The 27,844-nt window shown below is 37.2% G+C and overlaps 1 protein-coding gene across 2 annotated transcripts in view; it reads right to left on the bottom strand.

Moving 5' to 3' along the window:
- Window positions 1-2,599: 2,599 nt before the first annotated feature.
- The window catches only part of HBS1L (HBS1 like translational GTPase), an 85,555-nt gene continuing 60,310 nt past the window's right edge, over window positions 2,600-27,844 (bottom strand). For both annotated transcript variants that reach the window (XM_032407836.1, XM_032407838.1), the window contains 10 exons: window positions 25,215-25,361; window positions 23,264-23,338; window positions 22,593-22,710; window positions 21,892-21,960; window positions 19,002-19,106; window positions 14,725-14,815; window positions 14,198-14,306; window positions 7,189-7,289; window positions 4,406-4,550; window positions 2,600-3,295 (listed from right to left, as the gene is read on the bottom strand). In XM_032407836.1, the coding sequence (XP_032263727.1) occupies window positions 3,284-3,295; window positions 4,406-4,550; window positions 7,189-7,289; window positions 14,198-14,306; window positions 14,725-14,815; window positions 19,002-19,106; window positions 21,892-21,960; window positions 22,593-22,710; window positions 23,264-23,338; window positions 25,215-25,361 (972 nt within the window). In that variant the 3' untranslated portion in view covers window positions 2,600-3,283. The remainder of the gene's footprint in view (window positions 3,296-4,405; window positions 4,551-7,188; window positions 7,290-14,197; window positions 14,307-14,724; window positions 14,816-19,001; window positions 19,107-21,891; window positions 21,961-22,592; window positions 22,711-23,263; window positions 23,339-25,214; window positions 25,362-27,844) is intronic.

The following is a 27,844-nucleotide window of genomic DNA, read 5'->3' as shown; positions in this document are numbered from 1 at the left end:
AAGCTCCCTTCTGTGCCTAAGAACATGGCAAGCTCATGTTGAGGAAGGAAGAAATGTTTTTCCATTAATATATCTCTGTGGATATTTTAGAGGAAAACTAGAAAGTGACGACCCAGTAATTTTTATTGGGTCTTCTTCTGGAAGGGGTTGTGTGTGTGTGTGTATGTGTGTGTTTCAGCTGTATAATCTTGATGAACTCCTATAGATCAGGAATGTGCTAGGGACATTCAAATAATTTTGTATTTTAACATCATTTTTTAAAAGCTACTAATATTTTTTTGAAAAATCTTGTTACGTTACAAAATAAAAAGATCACAGAGGGGCCCAAATACTGTATAAATAATGAACATGTGGAAAAAAAATACTAACAAGAAAAAACATGGATCTATGTTTTTTAAGCCCAGTTACTCTAGAGGCAACTGAGCAGTAGAGACTTACAAAGACTTGAAATCAGAGAACAGAGCCACTCGTGTGAACAAACAGTAACACCACACATAGGAAGAAGAAACACAGTATGGGCAGCAAAGTAACCCCAAATGGACGCACTATTATTAGTATGGGTGGAAGTTTCAAGGGGAGGATTTCCACCAAAGCCAACCCTGGGCATGCTTGCTGTATGTTTTGTCCCTTAACCCCAATCTCCCACTGCCAGCACACCTGTCTCACAGGTGGTCCCCTTAATGTCACCACCCCCTTCAGCAACAACCAGTTGTAAACATAACGTAAATAAAAAGACCGCACTTTATCACAATTTAAGAAGGAAGAAATAAACTCATTTCTACTACTGCTACTACCATTTGTTTTATGCTATATTCTTTTTTTTTTTTTTAAGATTTTATTTATTTATTTGACAGAGAGAGACACAGCGAGAGAGGGAACACAAGCAGGGGGAGTTGGAGAGGGAGAAGTAGGCTTCCCGCGGAGCAGGGAGCCCGATGCGGGGCTTGATCTCAGGACCCTGGGATCATGACCTGAGCCGAAGGCAGACGCTTAACGACTGAGCCACCCACGCGCCCCTGTTTTATGCTATATTCTTATTTAAAGTTAATTCTATCATGACCTTGTACACACGGTGGAGGTTTCTTGTTCTTGCCCCCAGCCCTACCAGGTCTCAATCCATTTCCCCTTCCTAAAAACACCCTGAATTTCCTTCCCAGGAATCTCAGCTATGTGCTGTGGGTGATTCACTTCACACTCAACTACAAGGATGCCCCAAGCAAAGAAATTAAACTCAATTATAGTCAATGATAAGATGTTTCTAAAACTTCTCGAAAACACATGTTCTTTAAACCTGCCCTTGACCCTTGATGAAGGCTCTGAAGATCTAGGTGTGGAACTGCAGGGGTTTTGTACGGAGTCTGAGGGGCGAAACCAACACCGGGGAAGGCAAAGTAGAGGTGAGTCTTTGCTCACACTGTGAGCTGCTCAATCTAGGCAGAGTCAAAGCAAGTCTACTGCTAGTCTTTCTTTTTTGCTTAAGTCACTTTAAGTTTTGTCAGACTTACCAGTTAAATTCCTGATTAACATAATACATAAATAAAACACCTTCTTACCTTAGCAAGTTTACTCTGAAGTAACAACTACTCAAATACTTTTCAGTAAAGAAATGTATTATAGGGGTGTGTTCCCTTTGTGATCATTCACCAAGCAGCACATTTACGCTCTGTGTGTTTTAGCATATGGATGTATATTGTTCCACAGAATAATAAAAGAAATGCTGTTGTATATGGTAAGTCATCAACATACAAATCACACCATTTCCCAACAAAAAAAAGCTTATCATACAGTCTATCAGATCAGAGTCCCAGGCTCAGCTGAGCACGAATTCTACTCTAAAGCAACTTGTACTCAGGAGGCAGCTCAACGAGTACCTGTTAACTAAGCACACCTTGGAGTTTGCTGTTGAAACTTCAAAGAAAAACATGACTTTTACTCACAGGGGACTTGCAGTCCATAAGGTATGCAAGATGAAGTCATCCCACATGTAACAGGAGGGGCGCCTGACTGGCTCAGTCGGTTAAGCGTCCGACTCTTGACTTCGACTCAGGTCATCATCTCAGGCTGATGAGATCGAGCCCTGTGCTGGGCTCCATGCTGGCCATGGAGTCTGCTTAAGATTCTCTCTCCCTCCGCCCTTCCCCTCCTCTAAATAAATAAATAAGTAAGAGAATAAGAGAAATAAAATTATGATTAGAAATGGAGGAGATGGGGTCGCCTGGGTGGCTCAGTTGTTAAGCGTCTGCCCTCGGCTCAGGTCATGATGCCAGGGTCCTGGGATCGAGCCCCGCATCGGGCTCCCTGCTCAGCGGGGAGTCTGCTTCTCCCTCTCCCACACCCCTGCTTGTGTTCCTGCTCTCGCTGTCTCTCTCTCTCTGTCAAATAAATAAATAAAAAATCTTAAAAAAAAAAAAAGAAAGAAATGGAGGAGGTGAAATTTGATCTGCTACTAGGGGAAAAAAAAAAAAAAAAAAACAAGAATTCATGTGAAAGAGCCGAGAAACTTAGGTGAAACAGATCCCATAAAATCCCCAAGTCATTCTTAGCAATGGTGGTAGAGAATCTCATAAACAGAATCTAAGAAACAAAACACAGTCTGCTGTTATGCTCAAACTAAGGCATTTTATTAGCTGGCTTTACACACCTTAAATAATATCTTGGTTACCAAAAGGACAGTTTCCACTAATTCCAAATTAAGTTTTCAAAAGTTCATTTGTTGGAGGAAGAATATTCTTATGCTCAACACAAAATACTTTTCCTATAACCTTCAGGAAATCTTTTTTTTTTTTTTTTTTTTTTTTTTAGGAAATTTTTTTTTTTTTTAACTAAAAAAAAAAAATTGCTCAGGTTAAATATTAACTGCCTCAACAACCCAATTTAGTTACTTTTCCTTAAAATGTGTGCAGTAGAGTTGAACACTGTAAACATTTTGTGGTTTGGCTGGAAGTAGAGTTCATTTCATGATGACCGAATGTCTTCTAATACATATTTCTGATAGTTTCCATAAACCTCAGCAAAGTAAATCCATTCACTAACATTTCAAAGGGAAAGCCGGTTTTTTAAATGAAAGTGTAATATTAGCCTTTCTTTGCCATTTGGCAACTTGAAATTTTTGCAGGAGTGATGATTAATACTTCTTTGCAGCTGATTATATCGTTTTAAGTTTCTCTCTCATTTAAAAAAATAACCAATTGCACATTGTTCCTTTAACTGAACAACTGGATTCTTTAAAAACAGAGGTTAGCTATTTCATTGCATTTGGAAACATGGTAGAAATTCTGACTCATCATTCTTTTATCTGTAAAAGAAAAAAAAGAAAAGGTGCTATAACTTAATCTGTCACATTTTAAGAAAAACAAAAAGGAAAATGACAGCGATATAATCATTATGTCAAGATGAAACTTTTCTTTTTTCCCGTTACTTTTCCCCTTCCCCAGCCATGCCATTTCTGAGATTTACTACAATCTCTCCATTATTTTCCACAAGAAACTCTATCTTATTTCTAGAATGCTCTTTCAGAAAGAATGCCTTGGCAGACTGTGATGTTGATGACAGTGCATTAGGTAACAGTCACTGAATGCCAATTACTGTGCCAAGTGCTTTGTGAGAGCCTTTCACTTCACAACTATGGGAGGGAGGTTCTATTACCCTGTTTTTACAGGTGAATGAACTGAATGTACTTGTGCTGCTAGGAATCAGTGGGTAGCTGAGCGCCACAGCCTTTTGGCAGGATGCACGCATAACTGAATTTTGATGCAACATAAAGCTCTACATTCAAAGTAGACATCCCATTAAATGAACTGAATAATTTGTATGCAGAAAACAATCATATGAAGTATTCATTAAAAATATAATATTTCTAAGATTTATATTAATAGTGATTATGTGGAAGAACATTTAAATTACTGAAGTTTGCTGGTTTGCCTCTGGCTATTTTCGCCAAACTCAACTGCACCTTCCATTATACAACAGGTCCCTTTCAGAAACATTAATTGAACTTTCTGAGTGGATCACTTCAAATGCACGGAGAACCAGTTATTTAAAAAAAAAAAAAAAAAAAAAAGTAAGGCGGGCTCTTCTAGTAAATGGAATCACCTCCCCCAATTGTTTGACTCTTAAAGACTGTGTTCGCATAATGTGGGTTGCTTACTTACAAACCTATTTTTCAACGAGCTTACTTTAATTCTGAGAAACATTTTTCGTGGAGAGGACAGTTCAGAAGTCTCACTATGAAAAGTTATAAAACCAAATATTTTCTTGCCATCATTTAAAAGAAATGTTAATATAAATTTTAAAATCTTGTTCGAATCCCGTAACTGCTCCCCTTAAGGCATAAGCCCTCAGGAATTACTCCTACGCAGCAGTACAGACAGACACGTGGACACACGAGCGACGCCCTTCACGGTACCTCCGTGACCACGCCCCCCGCGATCGTGCAGCCCCCGTAGCGCAGCATGAACCTCCCCAGCTCTTTGAAGTCCCTGTACAGCTCCAGAGCCACCGGGCGCTGTGTCTGCAGCTCCACCAAGGCGCTCTGGCCTTTAGTCAGCAGTCTAGCAAACGAAAGGTGGGCGGGGAACAGGGACAGCCCAGACAGGTGAATAAACGCAGTAACAGACGGAAAAGTAAATACTTCACATTCGATCAACAAATCAACCTTCAAAAACTTAAAAAGAAAAAAAAAAAAAGTTTTTTAAAATGAAAATATATGCCTTTGTATTTTTCTGGGTTAGCTGAAAGAAATGAGAGGAATGATTCTAGATAGAAGAAATATTAACTGGTTCATTTTATATATATGTATGTATGTATGTATATATGTATTCTTTAAACCAATCTTCCAAATACAACTCTTGAAGGACCTTATAACCTAAAATGTTCAAGGACCCTCCACCAAAGCCTTCCCTTTTTTCCTCATGCAGTTGAGAGGTTCAATTAATAAGGAAAGTAAAGAATTTTCATTTTAAAAGAGGGATACAATGTAAAATTCTAACTGGTGGATTATGTGTTAGAAGTTATCTAGGACAATCTCCTAGTGCCAAAAGACTACTCTAAATTTCTCTTTCCCTCCCTCCTCTCTCTCACACACAGGAATAGTGATTCTCTAACAGGGGTTCAGAATAAAATCACGTAAGATTTTTCCACAATATGATGTTTGTAGGAAATGAAGGTGGGGGGACTGGGGACATGAGCCTGACTGTAAGCAGTTTCATACAAATACATAAAAATCCTTGTGCGTGGGCTCATCTAAACTTACTGGAAGACTAGAACCCAAAAGGGGGCACTTTGAAAAGGTTCTCTAACTTAATTTTGATGTGCTCTAGAGGGATAGAAGATAGAATTATAGACTCTCCTGAGAAATTAGTTCAGGGACAGACAGGAAAGAATAAGCCAAACAAGTTTCTAAAAAAGTATTCCAAAATTTCCAAATACTGGTTTTGGACAATTTCAGTCCAAAGTCCCATTCCTAAGAAAGGAGAGCATCTAATATATTCATTATTTGCACTTAATTTTGTTTTTAGAAAGCTCGATTCCATTCCACATAAAACAACTGAATCTACAATATACCTGAAGTGGAAATGAAGGAGAGAGACCAAATGGTGTTGGTGCAAAATAAGAGAAAAGCTACAAATAAGGGGCCAGGGAAAATTAATATGAGAATATATTAAAACCTAGCATCATTGAGCAAGGACTTTGTAGCAGAAGCAGGGAGGGGAAAATTCAAGATTAGACATGATGAGTCAATTCTAGATTGAGAATTCTCCAAATCACTTGTGTGGGTCCAATAACCTGGGTCCTGCCAAAAATAATAAATAATGTATGTGAACCAACTGACTAGGTTAAAATCCTGACTGCCCCTTGCTAGCTCCGTGAACCTGAACATGTTATATAACCTCTCTACACCTGTTTCCTTATCTGAAAAATGGGGACAAGAGTACATGCTTCATAGGGTTGCTGAGAATATAAATCATGTGGAAGCAGTCTAGGAAATGGTGCTCCTCAAGAAATGTTAGCCATTAGTTACAGTTCTCAGAACATGATGCCACACTCACGCCAGAAGCTAAAGACTCAGGTTAAAAATGAAGAACTATCAGTGACTACACTGAAAAATGCACAGAACTGTTGAGTCACTATGCTGCACACCTGAAATTAATAGAACATTGTATGTCAACCATAGTTCAGTAAGTTCTTAAAACTTATCTTAAAAAATAAAATAAAAAGAACTATTAAAGAACTATCTTTCAGAGAGATTAAGTAGCCCTTTCTTCCTAACTAATGGAGAAACAGACATGGGTTCAGAGAAGTGTGAAGACCCTCTCTCCTACTCGCAGCCGACCTATTAATCCACTAACCAACTTTGGCCTCTTACACAGGTGCAAATGAAGAGGAACACCCAAAGACTGAAAAAAGGGGATTTTGGGTGGGATTCCCCATAGGGTTGAAGTGAGGAAAACCCCAAAGCTGAAGCAGCCGAGCCAAACTGTGGTCAGCCTTTATTGAAGTAGGGTAAGAAACTTAAGTTTCTCAGGAAGCACTTCCTTCTGAAAAATCCCAACCTTGTCCCAACCAAAGGAAACTGTCCACATTTAAGCCTGGATATTAATGGTAATCAGAGGGAAACAACATGGTGGTGATCACCTCAGCTTAAAGCTCCAAGTGGATTCTGAGCAGAAAGAAAATAATTTCTAGAAGCTACACAGTACTATGTAATTCACTTTCTTCCTGGAGTGTTCTTAGCATAAAGAATGATTCTCATTAAGGGGGTGACAAGATAGTTAAGAGGACCACTCAGCTGGAATTTGGAACTAGTGGCTAGGCATAATTCAAATTCATTCTTTAAAATGTAGAACTGATTTTTTTTAAGTGTCCTTTATTTTTACATCATCAGCATCTAGGGCTTGATATCTATATCTATATCTATATCTATATCTATATATACTTACATTTTTATATACAGTTCACACCCTACTGCCCCCACCCACAACAGAAATTATATCTAGCATTCATACCTAGACAGGAGCTGAAACATGTGTTTTGTGTTTCTTTTAATCTAGTTTTTGAAAAAAAAGATTTCTGGCCCAAGTAAAAAATAGACTTTACTTATCACAAACAGAAATATTACAAAAATGAATTAATCAGTAAAAAAATCTACTAAATTGCTTGTATTCACTATTTGTGCATTAAAACACTCACTTTGGCTTCTTCTTTGTGACTTCACCTGTGCTTTTGTTTAAGACACTAATCAGTCGTTTAATAACGGCAGGTTCACTGACAGTCTGGTAGTGTAACAGCACCTAAAACAAAAAATTGTCATGTCAAAAAATATTTTACCGTACATCTGTGGCCTTTTATTCTGACAGTCACATCTCATCACATTTTGACAGCCAGCACTCCCGCCTGGACCTTCCAGGGTCTCCAGCTGCTTCCTCTAAGTCCCACACTCTGATCAGGGTGTTCTCTAATTTACTAAGGGAAAAAGGTCATGGAGCCAGTTCAAGTTTCTCCTCCACCACTTTACTGTGTGAACCTTAGTAGATCACACAACCTTCCTTACAGGACTGTGAAGAGAACTGAACAGGATCAGAGACACTGCCCGGGAGACGAGATGCTCAACAGATGTGAATTGCTCCATCATAAAAATGAGGGAAGGTGGATCATGTCATATTCAGCAGTACTTAATGTATTCACTGTTGGATAATGAGAATAAGAGATTATGTGACAGTGTAGACAGGCTTTGAAGCCAGGCCTGACTCTACACTTTCCAGGTGTATGATTTGGGGCAAGTCCTTGAAAAGCCCTTTACCCCCAACACCTCCAGCCTCAGGTTCCTTACCACTGAGGAAAATCAGATGATGTTATTTTGAAGTGGTGCCTAGCACAGATAAATATTCAGTTAATTGATGACCTTGGATATTTGCTATTACTGTTCATGTTTTATGTGTAAGGAAGTTTAATATCAAAAAGACTAAGTAAGGGGTGCCTGGGTGGCTCAGTCGTTAAGCGTCTGCCTTCGGCTCAGGTCATGATCCCAGGGTCCTGGGATCGAGGCCTGCATCAGGTTCCCTGCTCGGTGGGGGGGGCCTGCTTCTCCCTCTCCCACTCCCCCTGCTTGTGTACTCTCTCTGTCAAATAAATAAATAAAATCTTAAAAAAAAAAAGTCTAAGTAACTTAATGTGGCCATGGTGACATATTTCAGAGGTGAATTTTATGCTGAGGTCAACTGGAGTCTGAGTCAGACTGGCTATTCTCATGCAAATAATAAGCACCAAGTGTGCAACATGTCTACGGTAGGGTATAGTGGGAAGACCAAATACTAAGGAAGTGGCAAAGCTAAAGTATAACTCGTTTGAAATACCATTTTATGCTCTTTGCTTGAAGAAAAACATTGACACTTCTACTATGAAATTTCCTGGCTGAAACAATTTGCACGTTCAGAAAATAGAAATACCAGGGGGACTTGTGGATGCACAATCCTGGACTCTGTAACTTTCTAAAAACCAAGTCTTTCAATCAGCACTTGGTTAATTCTGTCTACTTCTCTCTCCAGAACAATGCTGTCCTCAGTCCAGGACCATCCTCTCTTATCCGAGTTAAAATGCAGGCTCCTTCCTGATCTCTCTGCCACCACTCTTGTCCCCTCCCACCCATTCTTCCTATACCTACCCGACTGATTTTCTAAAAGACAGATTTAATGGTATATCCTTGCTTTTTAAAACCACAGAAACTTTAATTCCACTACAAGGCACCAAGGCTCTTCTCAACCTGTCACTTACTTCCCCAGCCTCATCTCTCTCCATCCCTCTCGCATTCTCTGCTCCAGACACACAGAGCTTCCACTCCCTACATGAACCAAGTCCTTTCTAACTTTTAGGCTTTTACACATCTTATGCTTCTGGCCAGAACACACCAGCTGCATTTGGCTAATTCTTACTCATCCTACTCTACCTCTCTTAGAGTAAAGCATCACTTCTTACAAGAAGCTTGAACCCCTAGTCTGAGCTAGATCCCTTCCTTTGTGTTCTGTAATCCCACACTATAACATCTCACCTTTATTGTAACTGCTGTTTTAAGTGTCTGTCATCCCATATAAATATAAACTTTGTAAGACCGGTGCCAGATATTTAATCAACGCTCAGTAAATACTTGTGAAATAAATAAAAGAATAAATGAATAAGAACACCTAAAACATATGGAGGAAATCAGTCAGATGGTGTTCCTTTGTTTTTTTAAGGCACAACTGAACCTCCATTACTCTGAAAAGGCAAATTAGTTTTGGGTTTTTGGTTTTTGGGTTTTGTTTTTTGTTTTTGTTTTATATTGTTTTTGTTGTCTTTATCAATGGCATTTAACCATTATAAACTGGAAACATTCCAGAAAAATTTAACAACCAACTCCTAGGGGAAAAAAACCTTCCATAATGCATGGTAAAGTCACATTTGTGCATCCAAAGGATTCAGGGGTCAAATAGCACCAATGTATAACATAAATGTAGGTCTACATATCTAAGAAACATTTCTTTTGCAACGAACAGGTAAGTAAGCAGAAGTCCCGTACTTGGCTCGGGTGTAACTAAGAAGTCGGTACTGGTCTCCATCCATGGCTTGCCAAATTTGAAAGAATAGAGGCACATGAACCTAGTTAAGTTTCCTACCCTATTTGTGCGCTATGTGTAGGTTCCATCCAATGAAGTGGATGAAGAATGGGTTGTGCCAGTATGGAGTAAGTTTTGTTTTTTATCTCTACACCATCTTACAGGTAGTAGCTCAAAAACAAAAAACAAAAAACCCTTGTGGAACACACGAGTGAAAAAAATCTACATACAAATAAGTGGAAAGTAATTATATATTATCTTAACATTTAATTCATATTACATATAACCAAAGTCACCTATAATTCAAAGCAGTCTACAGCATAACGTAAAAGGAAAAGAAAGTACTCGATTTCAAAGTGGAAAGTACTGAGTATGAGTCGTGGCTTAATCACTTCTTGTCCAGATAGCCACCACCCCCAAGTCTCCTATTCCTCATCCTTAAGTGCAGACAACACTAACACAAGTACACAATCTTATCTGCAATTCCAAAATCCTAAAGACTGAAAACCTAAGTTTTCAGAACCTAATTCTGCTATAAACCTATTTAAGTAGTAAAACAGCACTTGAAGTAAGGCAATTTACAGTCCTTATTTTTTTCACTTAGCATTAGTATTAATAAGCTGTGGTACAGAATGATTAGTATGTTTGATTACAGGGTGTTGCCCCACTCTCTGTCAGGGGTTTTACATAACATACATGCACCACATCACCTTTCTATTACCTGAATATTTCTGCATTCTGAAACACACCAGCTTGAAGAGTTTCACATAAGGGTTGGGACTCTACTTCATGTGCAGTTGTGAAAATAAAATTATAAACTGTAATGAGCTACATAATCTGTTAGGTGGCAAAATAAGCCAAATTATTATTTTCCTTACACCTCCAGGTAACCCTTATTATAAAATTATTAAGGCATATACAGTCAATTAGTTTACAACAAGGATGCCAAGACCACTCAATAGAGAAAGGACAGTCTTTACAACAAATGGTGCTGGGAAAACTGGATATCCACATGCAAAAGAATGAAGATGAAGCCTTACTTTACCCATGTACAAAAATTTGACTCAAAATGGATCAAAGACCCAAACAAAAGAACTAAAACTATGAAACTCATAGAAGAAAACAGAGGGGGAAGTGTCCTTGATGTTGAATCTGGCAATGATGAGAGGACCTCATCAAAATTAAAAACTTCTGTACATCAAACAGCACTATTAAACGATCAAGAAGACAACCCATAGAATGAAGAAAATATCTGCAAATCATGTATCCGACAAGGGATTAATACCCAAAATACATAAAGAAGTGAAAAGATGCTCAACATCACTAGCTATTAGGGAAGTGCAAATCAAAAGCACAACGAGATACCATTTCACGCTGAGTTTGCCTATTACAAACAAACAAACAACAAAAATCACCCCCCCCCCAACACTAACAAGTGTTGATGAGGAAGTGGAGAAATCAGAACAGCTGTGCAGTGCTGGCAGGAACATAAACTGGCACAGCTACTGTAGAAAACAGTTTGGTGGTTCCACAAAAAGTTCAACACGGAATGACCATATGATCCAACAATTCCATTCCTAGGTATACACCCAAAAGAATGGAACTTGGGGGCTCAAATAGATACTTGTATGCCAATGTTCAACTGCCCAAAGATGGAAACAAACCAAATGTCCATCAACAGATGAATGGATAAACAGGTGGCGTATACATACAAAGGAATAGCATTCAACCTTAAAAAGAAATGAAATTCTGATACATGCTACAACACTGATGAACTCTGACAACATTACGCTATGCTAAGTGAAGTAAGTCAGACCCAAAAGGGCAAAATTGTATGATTCCACTTATAGGAGGCACCTGGAATACGCAAACTCAGAGAGAAAACAAAATAGTGGTTACCAGGGGAAAAGGAGAAGGGATAATAGGGAGCTATTATTGTTTAATGGGTACAGAGCTTCAGTAGGGGATGAGGAAAAAGCTCTGGAGATGGATGGTGTTGATGGCCCCACAATGTGAGTGTACTTAATGCCACTGACCTGGACACTTAAAAATCATTAAAATAGTAAATTTTATGTTACAAAATATTTTACCACAATAAAAAACACATGAATTTAAAGTCTAACCCATTCTTCTATTTTTTTCTTCTTAAATCGAGTTTACCATATAAACCAAGAGACACATATTTCTGTAGTGTTAAGAAATTAGTCCCTTGGGGCGCCTGGGTGGCTCGGTTGTTAAGCGTCTGCCTTTGGCTCCGGTCATGATCCCAGGGTCCTGGGATGGAGCTCCCTGCTCAGTGGGAAGCCTGCTTCTCCCTCTCCCACTCCCCCTGCCTGTGTTCCCTGTCTCACTGTCTCTCTCTCTGTCAAATAAATAAATAAAATCTTTAAAAAAAAAAAAAATAGTCCCTAAATAGTACATTTTAATTGCTTAGGGAGCCTTTTCTTGGTTTAAAAACAAAACAAACAAAAACTGAAGGTTTCTTCCCACAAGAGGTAGATTAAATGACAAAACACAACTGTTTTTTCTGAAACAAATTTCATCCAGGTATTCGTGAATCAATATACGCAGGTGGAATCGCATAAAAGCAGCACTGACAAACTTTCAATTCATACATATTTTTAAGAAACTACAGTACACAGGAAGACAGTATTACTATTGAAAGTAACTACTGACTTCTTGACCTCTCTGCCTCTCCAATGGCAAAAAAATTATTGCTGCATGAGTAAAAACACGCAGTAACCAACCTCTCCGGCTTCTCCCCATTGGACATACTGCTTTCTAAGAACGAGGGCCATTCATTCATAGCAAATTAGCTGTAGTTTCTTGCTTATCAAACATGAATTCTAGATATTTAAAAATTAAATATTTTCAACTATAACCATTGTTTTGGGAGAGAAACTTACACTCCTTTTTTAGCATGTGGGGTAAATGGAAATGGATTATAAAACTAAAATACTTCAACAGTATCTTACAATTTTTATTTGATCAAATTTACATAGAAATAATTATAAAGGATTATAATCAAAGCACATGGTTATCTCAAATAAAGGTGTATAAGTATAAAATGAATTTAAATGAGCTAAATAAATTTATTCCCAACCTCTAAAACATTATCACTAACTAAATTAAGTTTAAAGGTCAATTACTATTATTGTCTTATTTTTTATTGCAATAATGCATCAAATGATGAAAACAACCTGTTTGTATTTTCAAAGGCAAGCTATTTAATTCCACTGAAACATTTTTTGTCATGCAAATCTGTACTATATAGGCTGATCAAGAAAAGAAAAGCCTAATGGGGAAAACGTCATCTGTTAAGCGGCAAAAACAAAGTATTAAACTATAAGCAGAGTATGGCCCCCAAACATCTGGAAAAAAATTACACATAAGAGAAGGAATTCATGCAATTCACAAGTAGTATGTCTTCTGGCTAAGTAACATTACAGTATAAAATCCCCCTCCTTCCCATAAATGTGTATGTTCAAATGATGCTGGGAAATAATAATCTACCAAACTAACCTCACAGCTTGCAGGGTTTGAATGTATTGCTTCAGCCCAATTAAAGTTAATTCTATGGCAAGCATCCCTAGAATATACTCATAAATACCGAACATGCACACGTAAAAAATCACTAAAATGTAAAGTGTAGAGATAGTTATGTATTATGTAATTATAGAATATTCTTATCTTTTATTTGTGTGTTTCCAAAGTTTTATATAATAATGTATTACTTTTATGATAGGAAAGCACTATAAATAAGCATATTAAAGCAAGAACAGAAAGACACAATCTGCGATTAGTCAGATACCCTCTAGAACACAATAAAAAAGTATCTACCATTTTCCCTAGATGAGTTTGACTATTATTACCATTAGTTTGTATCCTATTGATTATTTCTTCTTAATGCCTCTTTGAGAAAAATCCCCAGGCCCAATGACCAAAATAAAAAAATAAAAATGACTTTCAAAGTCTAATGTCATGTTTTTCTGGATTAGAATATTAAGGATTTTTTTTGTTTTTTTTTATTATGTTATGTTAATCACCATACATTACATCATTAGTTTTTGATGTAGTGTTCCATGATTCAGTGTTTGCGTATAACACCCAGTGCTCCATGCAGTACGTGCCCTCTTTAATACCCATCACCAGGCTAACCCATCCCCCCACCTCCCTCCCCTCTAGAACCCTCAGTTTGTTTCTCAGAGTCCACAGTCTCTCATGGTTCGTCTCCCCCTCTGATTTCACCCTCTTCATTTTTCCCTTCCTACTATCTTCTTTTTATTTTTTTAACATATAATGTATTATTTGTTTCAGAGGTACAGGTCTGTGATTCAACAGTCTTACACAGTTCACAGCACTCACCATAGCACATACCCTCCCCAGTGTCTGTCACCCAGCCACCCCATCCCTCCCACCCCCACCACTCCAGCAACCCTCAGTTTGTTCCCTGAGATTAAGAATTCCTCGTATCAGTGAGATCAGAATATTAAGATGTTAGTTGAAAATAACTACAGCATTCTCACTTGTAAAGTAAGTTACTACTTTTTAGGATGAAGTTACTTTGAAGTTTACTTTGAAGTGACAATAACAAACATTTCAAAACTTACAGGAAATCCTTTAGTGATAGGAATTTCAATATTAAAGATGAGGATTCGAGCTCTGAAACGAGTGCAAGCTTTAATGGGTTCTTTGGGGCCACAAAATATGCAGCCAACACTGCAACAAAACAAAACAAAAGAGAGAGAGAGAGAAGGTAGTTGGAGGAAAGATAAACATACATTCAATAGCAGTACCTCCAAACCGTTTACAAAGAAACAATCAAGTAAATTGGGGAGTTTTTCTAAATACTCCCTTTTGGGTTAAAGCATAGCTTTATACCACTATTAACCTTACACCATTTTTAACATTATAGCTTTCGTTCAAAGGACGTGTCAAGTACACGTGCTGATATGTATTAATTTCAGTTTTAAATAGGTTTTGCTCATCATTCTTATGCTTCTACAAGTGCCTATTTTTGGCGAAATGAAATTCGAAATTATACTCATTCTTTCAGTTTAGCGAGTGAACAGCAAAATCTATGTTTTGAGGTCCTATATCTAAAACAATGGTCACTTAAACTCATTTTCTCACTCACTTGATCTTGATGATATCCATCCCAACCAACGTAAGACTAACATGATCACCTGCTGCCGCCCAGTCGACGGGTTCATCGTGCAGAGTGATTCCTGGAAATGAGTAAGAACCAAAGCATACAGTGAAACACCTCAATATCAAACCATAACAACCAAGAGAGTTTGGCTTATTTATGCCTCATCAGTCACTACTCATCATTTTCAATATGAATGGATTGAGAATGAGAAGTGTAACTGTGAGCGTTGAGGAAAACACACTTCCTCTAAACTTGACTCTTCTAGAACACCACCCTAAACATAAAGTAACTCCTATTATTCCAAAAAAGGCCAATTTCAGCTTAATTAATCAAAATTTTAAAACTCATTTATACAATCAGTATATTCATTAAACACACCCCATTCAAATAGTTCACTTATATTAATAGCTGCACGTATAACAATGCAGTTCAAATGACTTGATAACATAAAATATGGGACTAAGGAAGGTGTCCAGTAGTATTTTATTCTCTTGAACTTTGCTTTTAATTAGACAACCACCTAAACAGTCACCTGAGTTCTCTGAGTAACCCTCAGGGCATCAGTGCTCAGTCAGATGGGCTCTTCACAGGCCCCTTCACTACTCCTGGCTCAAAAGAAATGCTTCCCAGAGAGATGAACAATGATAACTAATTACATGAAAAGTGTAGGAAATTTAATTTAAAAATGGTCCCAGGTGTTGCTATATACCTTTATTACCTAGGGATAATCCTGAAGAACAATTACAAAGGGCATTACGCAGCTCCCTTATTCAAAAGCTTTTAAAAGGTATCTCATATTTTCTGATATTTTCTGATTCTAAGGGGCAATTAATGGGGCAAGTTCCTTCCCACTAGAACTTTGATGAAGACAGCACACAGGCCGACCACTGTGAAATAGTTCTGGATTGAGACGTTTTTAGTAAATTATAACTCATCCATATCTTTCTCAAAATACTTTTCCCGGGCGCCTGGGTGGCTCAGTTGGTTAAGCAACTGCCTTCGGCTCAGGTCATGATCCTGGAGTCCCGGGATCGAGTCCCGCATCGGGCTCCCTGCTCGGCAGGGAGTCTGCTTCTCCCTCTGACCCTCCTCCCTCTCATGCTCTCTGTCTCTCATTCTCTCTCTCTCAAATAAATAAAATCTTTAAAAAAAAAAAAATACTTTTCCCATGTAGCATACTCTTAACAAACTTTTTTTTTTTTGAAGATTTTATTTATTTATTTGACAGAGAGAGACACAGTGAGAGAGGAAACAAAGCAGGGGGAGTGGGAGAGGGAGAAGCAGGCTTCCCGCTGAGCAGGGAGCCTGATGCGGGGCTCGATCCCAGGACCCTGAGACCATGACCTGAGCTGAAGGCAGACGCCTAACGACTGAGCCACCCAGGTGCCCCACTCTTAGGAAACTCTTAAGCAAGTTTCTTCTAGACTTTTTATGAGTTCAAGGAAAACTTTAAGAGCTCTGAGACAACCTACAGTTTTATTTAAAATTTTATGTATGTACACATCTGCATTAATCTAAAAGGGGCCATAACTTTCACCAAGGCATCAGAGAGGTTCCTGACTCCAAAAAATGTAACAATTATGATATTAAGAAATGTTTGTTAAATTTTCAACTAATTAAATTTAGTTTTAAAATGTAAACTTAAAGTGACCATATCTGATTTTTGCTCTGAAATGTGGAACATTGTCTGAAGCCAGGGGCTAGCTACTTACATACAACAGAGACTGCCTTTAGCTTAAGATTCTCAAGAGCTTTCATACTAGGAGTTCAATTAGCAATATAAAATTTTTTAGAGGCAATCTATCATCTGATTTTCTCCCTCCAAACATGTTACAATGTCCTATATATGATATTCATCTCCTTAAGGACCTTCTTCATTGGACAGACATCACACAAAGAAGTTCTTTTATAACAATCCATGAACCTGATATGTTAATAAAATGAAAACTTAATTTAGAATTTCCATTTGTTGGTAGATTTAGTTACTTCTCTCTTTTAGGATACTACTGGTTAGTGACAGAATTGTTGAGATAGAAAGGTGCACTGAAAAATCAAGTAAATCAAGCAGAAGCAAGAGTTAGAAATTGAGGACTGAGAACCTCCAAGTTGGGTTACAAGAGTGGCTGTCAAGGAGTTGGGCATGATCTCAGGTGCTTCTGATACAGCTTCCCCTTAAGATTAAAGACAAATGGTTAGAGTTTTTCTGGTGGGGAAGGGACAGGACTGAGAGAGGAAAACAATGTAGTACTTCCAGAGGTAAATTATGATTTTGGAGGTTACAAAAGAGCCAATCTGTAAGGTCCATGATAATTTTAGGATCATGGTTTTAATTCATGTCTATTGATTATTTTAAAAATTCCTATTCTCGGGGTGCCTGGGGGGCTCAGTCGTTAAGCGTCTGCCTTCGGCTCAGGTCGTGATCTCAGGGTCCTGGGATCGAGCCCCACATCGGGCTCCCTGCTCGGCGGGAAGCCTGCTTCTCCCTCTCCCACTCCCCCTGCTTGTGTTCCCTCTCTCGCTGTGCCTCTCTCGTCAAATAAATAAATAAAATCTTTTAAAAAAAAATAAAAATAAAAAAAAGTCCTATTCTCAAGAAAGCTCATTAACATACAAATAAATTAGTATTTCAAAAGTGTTGTAGCTCTTGATCACTTTAAAAAACAAAAACAGAGATCTGAACTTGCAAACAATAGGTCAATGGAAAATGATTCTTTTATAAAAAGCACACATTACTGGGGCGCCTGGGTGCCTCAGTCAGCTGAGCATCCAACTCTTGGTTTCGACTCAGGTCATAATCTCACGGTTGTGAGATCAAGCCTCCTGTGGGGCTACGCACTCAGTGAGGAGTCTGCTTGAGATTCTCTCTCCCTCTGCCACTCCCCCTGCTCATGCTCTCGTGCTCTCTCTAAAATAAATAAATCTTAGAAAAAAAAAAACAAAAAAACACATGCATTGCTTTTTATCTAAACAGAATTTTCATGATCCCTAGGCTGGCAAGAAAGAAAAAAGTTAAAGTGGAAGTAACTTTGGCTTTCATTCCCTTATTCATCTTTAAATTTAGTTTAAACTCTGTTACCTAAACAGATATTCATTAATTTCTTATAATCTTTAAGAAATCATCTTTTAAAGTAAGCAAATTAATTCAAACAAAATGTACATTCAAACTTATAAACCAGTCAGGTACCAACTCTGGATATAAACTATAAATAAGAGTAACAGAGGAAGGGCGCCTGGGTGGCTCAGTCGGTTAAGCACCTGACTCTTGGTTTCAGCTCAGGTTGTGATCTCAGGGTCGTGAGATCGAGACCTGCACTGGGCTCCATGCTCAGCAGGGAGTCAGCTTGGTATTCTCTTTCCCTTTCCGTCTGCCACTCCCACTCATTCTCTCTCTCTCTCTCTCAAAATAAATAAATATTTAAAAAAAAAGAGTTACAGAGGAAAAGTACTGACATCTTAAATTTAACATTCTCGGTATACTTTAGCTTAAAATTGTTATAAATTATTACTCTATAGTATAAAATAGATCATCAATTTTATGTTGAAGTTGGAGGCTTAGTTGGAAGCTAGATTAAGATAAGTACAGAATTATAAACTTTTAAGCAGAATTAGGAAAGAATAACGCATACACTTGCAAGGTCAAAGGATTCGAAGAGAGAAATAGTTATTGGTCATTATGAAAGGCCATATATTACAGGTGGGAAAGCAGTAATTGTGGCACATTAGCTCAATTTCTCTTTTCAACATTAGGATTCTCTGCATTTGCATCTTATTTTCTTAGGTCTTTGTGCAAAAAAACTTTTTTGGTATAAACACGATCAAAGCTGTTAACTTGGAGTAATTCTGAAATACACATTTCAAAACAACACGGTGCAGCAAGCAGTCTGCTTTGTTATTGCCTGTTTAGTGCCAGGATGGGGCCAGATTTAATTTCTGCTACTGCATACTATTTTAAATGTATCTGTCAGGTGTCTATACATCTGGTTAAATCCTAACCAAGCTTTTAGAATCAGTGTCAGAAAAAATAAAAAGAAGAAATGCTACCACAGTTAGAATGTTCTATGTACATTTATATATACACAGTCACAACAGAAAAAATCGTTTAATGTTTTCACATTTTTATCTTCAACAGTTAGTATCACTTTGACAGTCAGTTACAATTTCACTAAGAGGTTATTTACTCAGGAGTTAATAACTAAACTACTTTTAAAAATCTGCTGTCTCAACTTAAAGGTTTTTAACAAAAGAATCTTGCAGAGGAATACCTTTTGCAGTACAAGTTTCATTGGGAGGCATTGCGAGTAGTCGGTCACCGGTCTGGATATAACCAGCTTCAATTTTACCAGTTACACAAAATCCAGATCCTTGATCTGCAAAACATGCCCAAACCTTAAAACTCATATAGCCATGTTATCTGAGGACCGCTGCTGTCAGCTACAGTCAGTTCCCTAGGAGTTACACAAAGCTGGTAGTGCAATGCACATTAAGCAGTGATCATTTCATAACTTTTAACATATCTACTAAATATAGCGTACCACATTCCACTCTAGACTTTCTTATAAATAAAAATATTCATGTTATAAAAAGTGAAATTCATTCCTTTTTCAAATATTTACTGAGTGCTTACTAAGTACCAAGTCATGTGCTAACCTCTAGGGATAAAAAGATGAAATATAAGCCCCTACCCGTAAAGGGGTTTACTCCAGTGAAGAGAAAGACAAAAACAATTATACTGTCCAGAGACAAATATTATTTAGAGTGTACAATGAAAATAGAAAAAGGTACACCAAAGAATCCATGATGAGGGGGAATGACTACACTTTAGCTGGGCACTCAGAAGGAGAAAGAACAGGGGTTTACCAGGTACTTGTGTATATGGGTAGTGGGAAGAAGGAAAACACTGCTGACCCAGGATACTGTTTGTGCAAAGGCACAGAGTCATAACTGCATGTGAGATGTGCTAAGACCAACGTGTCATTTATATGACATGTTTATGGGACCACATGGAGTAAGGAGGAAAAGGTAAGACATGAGGCAACAGGGATAGGAAGGGACAAATGATAAAGGGGCCTCATAAATCATGGTCAGAGCTGGAATTTCATCCTCAGTTAAAGGACAGGAAGCCAGTAAAGAATAGTGAACAGAGAAGTGACATGATGGTATCTCTGTGTCAGAGAGGAGGGGAGGTGGACTGAAATGCACACACTGCAGACAGGAAGTAAACTCAAGAATTTGGGAATAAAGTAGATATTTGGGTGATCAGGCAGATGACAGATAATGGCAAAAAGGGAGAAGTCTAAGATGATGGTGCATTAAATGTGAGATAGGAAATTAAGGAACAAGAGCCGTGCAGGCTTGGTGAATGTGAAGTGTCCACAAGACATACAGGTGGGAGAAGATGCATTCCAGGGGACACCAATCACATCAAATTCCATGAGAATGGGACCCCGGGAGCACACTCCCTGTGGAGATGTCCAGCAGTAGTTAGCACGTATATCCAGAGAGTGAGAACAGGCCTGAGCTGGAGATACAGACTTGGGAAGCATCAGGACGCAGGAGGTAGATGAGCCATGGATGTCTGTCTGAAAACAGCATGTAGATTGAGAAAAAGACTGAAGCAACAGAACACCAGTTAGGAGACAGAAAAAGAGGAGCCCGCAAAGAAGACACAGAGAAGCCAGAGAAATAGGATAGCAGGAGATGGTGGGTCACAGAAACCAAGGGAGAAAAGTTTCAAGGTGGATATGGCTATCAGTCTCAGAAGCAATGCCAAATTCAAGTAGGGTGCAAGTAAGACAGAACTGAAAAATGTGTATTGACTTTGGCAACCAAAGGGTCATTTGGTAACCTGAGTTACCAACTTTGGTTGCCAAAGTCAATGCTGACAGGGAGGAGTGTAAGCAGAAGCCAGGAAGCAGCCGAGGAGAGAGAGAACAGAAGGTGAAAAAGCAGAGTCAGCAAATATTGTTAATCAAAGCATTATTTTTTTATTTTGTATTTTAAATAGGTAACAGGCATTTTAAAAAGCATTACCATATTTCTTCTACTACTAGAATTGGGAAGCTAATAATAGTGATGATTCATTTCAATTTCATTGAATGATTTTTTGGGAAGCATCTTCATTCATCCATTTATTAAACATTTATTAAGCATGTACTACATGCCAGGCACTGAGCTAGGTCCCGCAGATAAAGACAGAAGAGACAGTACTCGCCCTTAAGGACTTCACAATCTAAGTTAAATAAAGGGTACAGAAACAATTATAATGCCACACAACCAATGCAATGACAGAGGATACAGAGAACACAGAGGGGCACCGTAGGGTACGTGCATGGGTGAGCCCATCAGGTACCAATTTATTGCTGCTCCGTTCTGAACCCACTCTGCACTGATCGCTCAGTGATAATGGAGATTTGGGAGACCACGGACATCTATACTGTACTGATTATTCCAACATATATGCTATACCCTTTTATTTATTAAGATCTTTATTCCATTTCTATTTTATAGTTTTCTAAAGAGGGTCCTGTACACATTAAATTGGATGTACCCTTAGGGATTTAATACAACACCTTCTCCAGCACGGCCTCCTAAGTTTTTCTTTCTTTGCATACAGTTTGCCCTCCGGTACCAGACAGAGTTTCCTTTCATCTTACAGTCACTCTTTTATCATATTCATATTTCTTTATATTAAACTTCTCTTTTTACCAATGTATGGTATCTATCTCTTGATTGGACCCAGACCGCTACAGATGGGTAGGAGATGGACAAGTGAAGAAAAAGAAGAGCAGAATACTGGGTAGCCAGAGTGGCAACAAAGACTCCATGTGGTTAAGAAATAGTTAACAATCCAGTTTGGCTGAAGGATATAGAAACTAAAGAGATCCGATGAGAGGAAAAAACACAGGAGGCTAGGAAGAGAAAGGATAAGGGGCTCCACACCTGGAGGAGGAGCATGAGCTGGGGAAATGACATAAACTGAAGCAAACTGAAGAGTTTCCTGGGCAGGGGAGCTAAAGAACTAGAACTATGCACTTCAAGATTAATTTGGCAACGATCCTTACACTGGCACATGAAGACAGTGTAGTAATTTCATCTAAGGAGAAAATGAAAAACAAGGGCCAGAATGAACAGCACCGTAGAAGGAGCACTTACCTTTGAAAACATCAGCCACACATAATCTAAAAGGCTTATCAATAGATCTCTGAGGAGGCTTGAAGGAATCTGGAAAAAATGGCAAAAAAAAAAACAAGGTTTAATTTAAAAGTAATTTTTGACTCAGGTCCAATCGGCCCATTATAGTCCCAACTCTCCTAGAAAATAATTTTCTTTTATAATTACTAATAGCAAATTGACTCTCATTCATATAAGACTTGGTAGTTTATAAAATGTTTTCATACATGTTATCTCATTTAAGATCAACAATAGTCTGTGGGTTAGGTAGGACAGGCACAAGCCTCATTAATTAAATAAAGAAAATTGACTATTATTTTAAATACTGTAGGTGATTTCAAAACTACTACACTACCTCTTCTGATTATAAATCCTATGCTTTTTCACACACATCACTGTCTCCCATCAAGAACTCTAAATAAGGGGGCGCCTGGGTGGCTCAGTCGTTAGGCATCTGCCTTCAGCTCAGGTCATGATCCCAGGGTCCTGGGATCGAGCCCCTCATCGGGCTCCCTGCTCAGTGGGGAGTCTGCTTGTCCCTCTCCCACTCCCCCTGCCTGTGTTCCCTCTCTCACTGTGTCTCTCTCTGTCAAAATAAATAAATAAAATTAAAAAAAAAAAAAAGGAACTCTAAATAACATCAAGCTTACAATGCATCAAAATTAGTATGGCAGTATACTTACCAATTTGTTCTAATAAACATAGTCCTTTATACCATTTTGTGAGTTCACTTGATTGAGATCTTGTGATTAGATTTTCACCACTGAGACCACTTGTAGGGATAAAAGCTACATCACTTTCCTATTAAAAAGGATTGAATATATGAAACTTAATACAACGCTGCTTTCAAAAAGTTAAAAGGCTCACTATTATCATGCTGCACCAAGTGTGCAAATGCGACAATGTACTTTTTTAAAAGCAGTAGAAATCATAGAACCAACAGTTTTCAACTGTTTTGATTTTGTGGGAAACTTACAAATTTGTTCCAAAACACTCAAGCATTTTTACCTGGTAACATAGGCATATTTCATTTACATTTTGCTAGAGAAATTCCTCTCCACTAGTTTCCACTGCAGAAGTGTAGTTTCCATTCCTCTATAACCTCCCTAAACTTATCCACATAATTTAATAGCTGCAGAAAAGTCTTTTATTTTTGTTAAATCCAAGCCAATTTATAAAATATGCCATTTTCTTATGGTGAAGTAACCCAAAGAACCTAAGATATACATGATACCAAGCAGAAATAAAAACAAACGAAATTAAACATACTTAAGACAAGAACACCAAAGTATTAGGTTTTTCTCCCATATCAGTAAGATGAGACTTAAGATAACTAAATTTAAAATTATCTTACCTTAAAACCTGCTTGCTTAAGAAAATGCCCAAGCTTTCCAGTAATCTCTTGAAACCTTTCTTGTTGCCAGTTAACCTGATAAAGATTCAATTTTTAAAACTATGCTTCAGACCATGCTATATATAAAATTTAAATTTCTGCAATAAAATATAAAAAAATCAAGACTATAAAATATAAATATAAAATCTATTCAATATGAAATCTATTAAAATTTAAACTCAGAATATGAAACCTTACTATTAATATGATCTAAAAATAACTTTTCCTACAATAGAAAGCCTAGAAACAAACTCCAATATAGATAGAACTTTTTGTATATGCTATAAGTGATTTCAAATGTAAGGAGACGGGGGTAAATAATTTATTAAACTGCACTCAGACCAACTACTGTAAGTAAAATAAAATTATTGATACACCCCCCCCCCAAGCCAAATAGATTAAAAATGTGTATGTGATATGAACTCTGCATGCTGTAGTATTCAGGGGTAAGTGTAACAACGTGTAACTTACTTGGAAATTCTTGTCAAAATAAGATGAATTAATGGATGGACACAGGGTAGATAGAAAAAGATGCAATCAAGTACGTAGGAGAATCTTAAGTAGTGGGTATAATATGGTATTTTTTGTAAAATTCTTTCTACTATTCTTTTCTTTTTTCTATTCTCTGTATTTTAATTTTTTCATACTGAAATACTAGGGAAAAATAAAAGGTAGGTGTAATAATGATACTGTAAAAGAACTATGTAGAAAAATGTAGGTGAATAAGTATCTGAGCTCAGGGTAAGCAAATACCTAAGCATAAAAAAACAATCAAAAGGAAATATTTATAAATTTGAATATATGTCAAAAACACACAAAATGAAAAGTAAACAAAATGAAAAGCAAAATAACAAATTGGGAAAAATATATAAGACAAGGTAAAGGATTAATATCTTTAATAAATAAATTATACTTAAAAATTGGTAAGAAAAGTTTTGAAAATGAGCAAATTATATAAATAATTTCAAAATTAAAAACAAATGATTAATAAATATACAAAGTATAAAAAAAATACAAAGTATATTTAAATATTATTAAGATTTGTTGAAAAGTTAACAAAAAAAGAAACATGTTTTGCATATCAAATTGGAAAATAATCATTTAATAACAGCAGTGTTGATAAGTGTTTGGGAAAATGCATATACTCTATGTGCTCAGAGTAAATAACTAGAACTTTTCTTGAAGGCATTTTGACCATATATATAGCAAGTCTTAAAAATGCATATGCCCTTAGGCCCAGAAATTTCCAAAGAATAAGCTATTTCTAAATACACACACACACACACACACACACACACATATACCCCTGGAAATATTCACAAATAGGGGATTATTTGAATAAGTCACATATATCTTTAAAACAGACTAGAAAAAAGCTGTAAAAACAACCTGTTCATACAAAAGTTAATTACTTGGAAACATGCACAAGAACATTATCATTTTTTTAAAAAGGAGATAACAAATTATAACACATCGTTATGAAGAAAAATATTTTCACCTATAAAAATAAACAGGATGGATGCACAAAACGAAAAGTTAAGATTTCGGGGGAAAAAGGGGAGTTGGAAATATAAGTTATTTCAGATTTCTTTATACTAAATCAAATTGTGTATTATTTTATAACTAAAAGATTTTTTCTTTTTTTCTATTTAAATCCAATCAGCCAACATATAGTAAGTACATCATTAGTTTTTGGGTAAGATTTTTAAAATTAATGTTGAAAGTGAGAGAAGACATCTTTTTTGCTTAAAAATTACTTGTATCTCATTTAATATGAGGATCACGAATTAATTCTTTTAAATAGGGTCACCAGACTAATAAGATGTACACTAGTCACCTCTGAGGTCATCGATATGGCAAGATAACATCTTAACATCTGAAATGAAATGAATGCTCATTTGCCTTCAAATACCTGATCCATCTTATTGACCGCAACCGCAAGCTGTGTGACTCCAAGAGAACGAACCAAAAGGCCATGTTCCCGTGTTTGTCCCCCAGTCTCAAATCCAGCTTCAAACTCTCCCCTGCTGGCGTCTACAACTAAAACGGCTACATCCGCCTAAGAAAGAAGAAATAATCAAAACTAGGAATAACATCACAGCATTTTAATTCAAAGAACAGATTAGTCGATGAATTGTGGTCAGATTTTAAAGGCAGACTCTAACCTGAACACCAAACCCCAAAGCAAATCAAACAAAAGACTTACACAGATGGATTAAATTTAAATATAAAAAAAATACTAGCATGTGGCCAAAAATAATGACATAAAGAATAAAAAAATTCCCATATTTGATTACATAACAAAATATCTAGGCAAAGGAGGAAATACATAAACACAGTTAAAACATAAGTAAACAGGGACAGGTATTTGTAAAAGTTATAATCTTAATATGAATTTTACTAAAACAGGGAAAAAAGACACAGCTCTGTAGAAAAATAGTTAAGGGGTACAAGCAAACAATTTGCTAAAGAAATACAAATGGCCGAGAACCATGAAAAAATTCAAATTCACTAGAAACCAAAAAAAAAAAAAAGGCATTAAAAGCACATGAACATATTCTTTCCTTCTCCCACTTTTAGAGATCACATAAGCCAGACTTAAAAGACAGAATGATTTACTACAGGCAAGAGCGTAGTGAGACCAGCATTCTTCCGCACCGCCTGTTTAAGGGAGGAAGCTTTCTGGAGGGCATTTTCACAGTAAGTATCAAGAGCCTTAAAATTATACTTATATTTTGCTTTCCATCACTTCGACTTCCTGGAATTTATCCTCGAGAATTATAAATCAACAAAGATGTTTACCAGAGTACTATTTATAACGAAGAAAAACTGTGAATAAATGAGTTATGCAAAAAGAGCACATTCACCCTTTATGGCAGAGAAAAAGAATCTTGACTTAACAAGGGTTTCTAACCTTTCTGGAGCATTTTGAGAATCAGGTGAAAGACATTTTTCCTCTCACACTCCATTTATACACAAAAAAGGGAAGGAAAAAAGCTAACCTTAGCCTTGGGTCCTTTTCCTCTTTAGCCTTATTGACACTAGTTTTACGGGTTCCCACTATTCTTTTGTGTTGATGCTTTTTTTTTTTTTTTTAATTTTATTTGTTTGTTTGAAAGAGAGAGAGAGAGAGCAGAAGCAGGGGGTAGCAGCAGGCAGAGGGAGAAGCAGGCTTCCCGCTGAGCAGGGAGCCCAATGTGGGACTCGATCCCAGGACCCTGAGATCATGACCTGAGCCGAAAGGCAGACACTTAATCGCTTAACTGACTGAACCACCCAAGCGCCCGTGTTGATACTTCTTTATGTGACTCCACTTGCATCATGTGGATGCAGTCTTTGAAAATTTGCAGAGAATGGTTTGTGCACTTTCAGCCTCATCGACTATTTCTGTTGATGCACTGTCAGGACGTTCTTGAAAGGAGCACTCTTGCATTTTCCCCTTTTGCAGTTCTTGCCTCGCAGGCCTACCTGTTTTTACAGAAATTTGTTTTTCTCTAATCCAGGATGTAATAATGAACTCCAGCAGTCCCCTCCTGAGCTAGCTCAGACTGGTACTGGATAATCGCTCTCTGGAGGGTCCTCTTACATTCCACCCACAGGAAGTGCTCTGGCCTTGTGGTCTGAACAGAGTCCATAATAGCTTTCCTCTTCCTTGTTTCCTCAATGACATTTTAAATTTGTGCTATCCAGTCTTTAAAGAATTTCACATACTTTGCCATATAATGTTTACCATAATGAGAAATAAAATGGTCATAAAGTAAGTAAAGAATTTATTAGATACTTTGCTCTGAACAGAACTTTACATTAGAAGTATCAACCACATACTTTGGTGGGGCAATTTACACTATGATTTCTGTTCTTTTCTCCTTTTATTCTTACCCAAATATTCCTGCCTTTCTTCTCGTCTTAAGAGCTCAGCATTCATTTCCAATCCTTCATGACTTGAAACGTTGAACCCTAACTTCTTCAATGAGATCCAGTTCTTTGAACAAGAATTCTTGGTTAAGAGCACAAATTGGAGCAATCCATTTGAAAACTGACTCTGTTTCACTCATGTGTACTCACTAACAGGCCTTACACCTCACCTCAGGCAAATTGCTTAATCTTGCTGGGTATCACTTTACTTGTAAGTAAGTGCTGAATCACTAAATTGTATACCTGAAACTAATATTACACTGTATGTTAACTAACTAGAATTTAAATAAAAACTTTAAAAAGAAAAAGAGTGCACTTGGTTGTGAGGAGCGCCGGGTGTTTTATGGAAGTGTGGGATGACAATACTGTAGACCTGAAAATAATATTACACTGTATCTTAACTAACTGGAATTTAAATGAAAACTTAAAAGAAGAAAAAAAATTTGCTCACTTCACAGAAACAATGAAGAGTAAGTGTAGTTTATATAAAGCACCCAGCCCTGACCTTCCAAATCCTAGACTCAATAACTATAAATCTCCTTCTAATCAGGTTTTGCTGATAACTGTCAAATTATATTTATTTTCTTAGGTTAAAATTTGAAATTCATTGGGATGCCTGGGTGGCTC

This window comes from Phoca vitulina, unplaced genomic scaffold (assembly GCF_004348235.1).
Source record: "Phoca vitulina isolate PV1807 unplaced genomic scaffold, GSC_HSeal_1.0 scaffold9, whole genome shotgun sequence".
Classification (NCBI taxonomy): domain Eukaryota; kingdom Metazoa; phylum Chordata; class Mammalia; order Carnivora; family Phocidae; genus Phoca; species Phoca vitulina.
The sequence above is the reverse complement of the archived record's forward strand: the minus strand, read 5'-3'. Positions and strand labels throughout refer to the sequence as shown.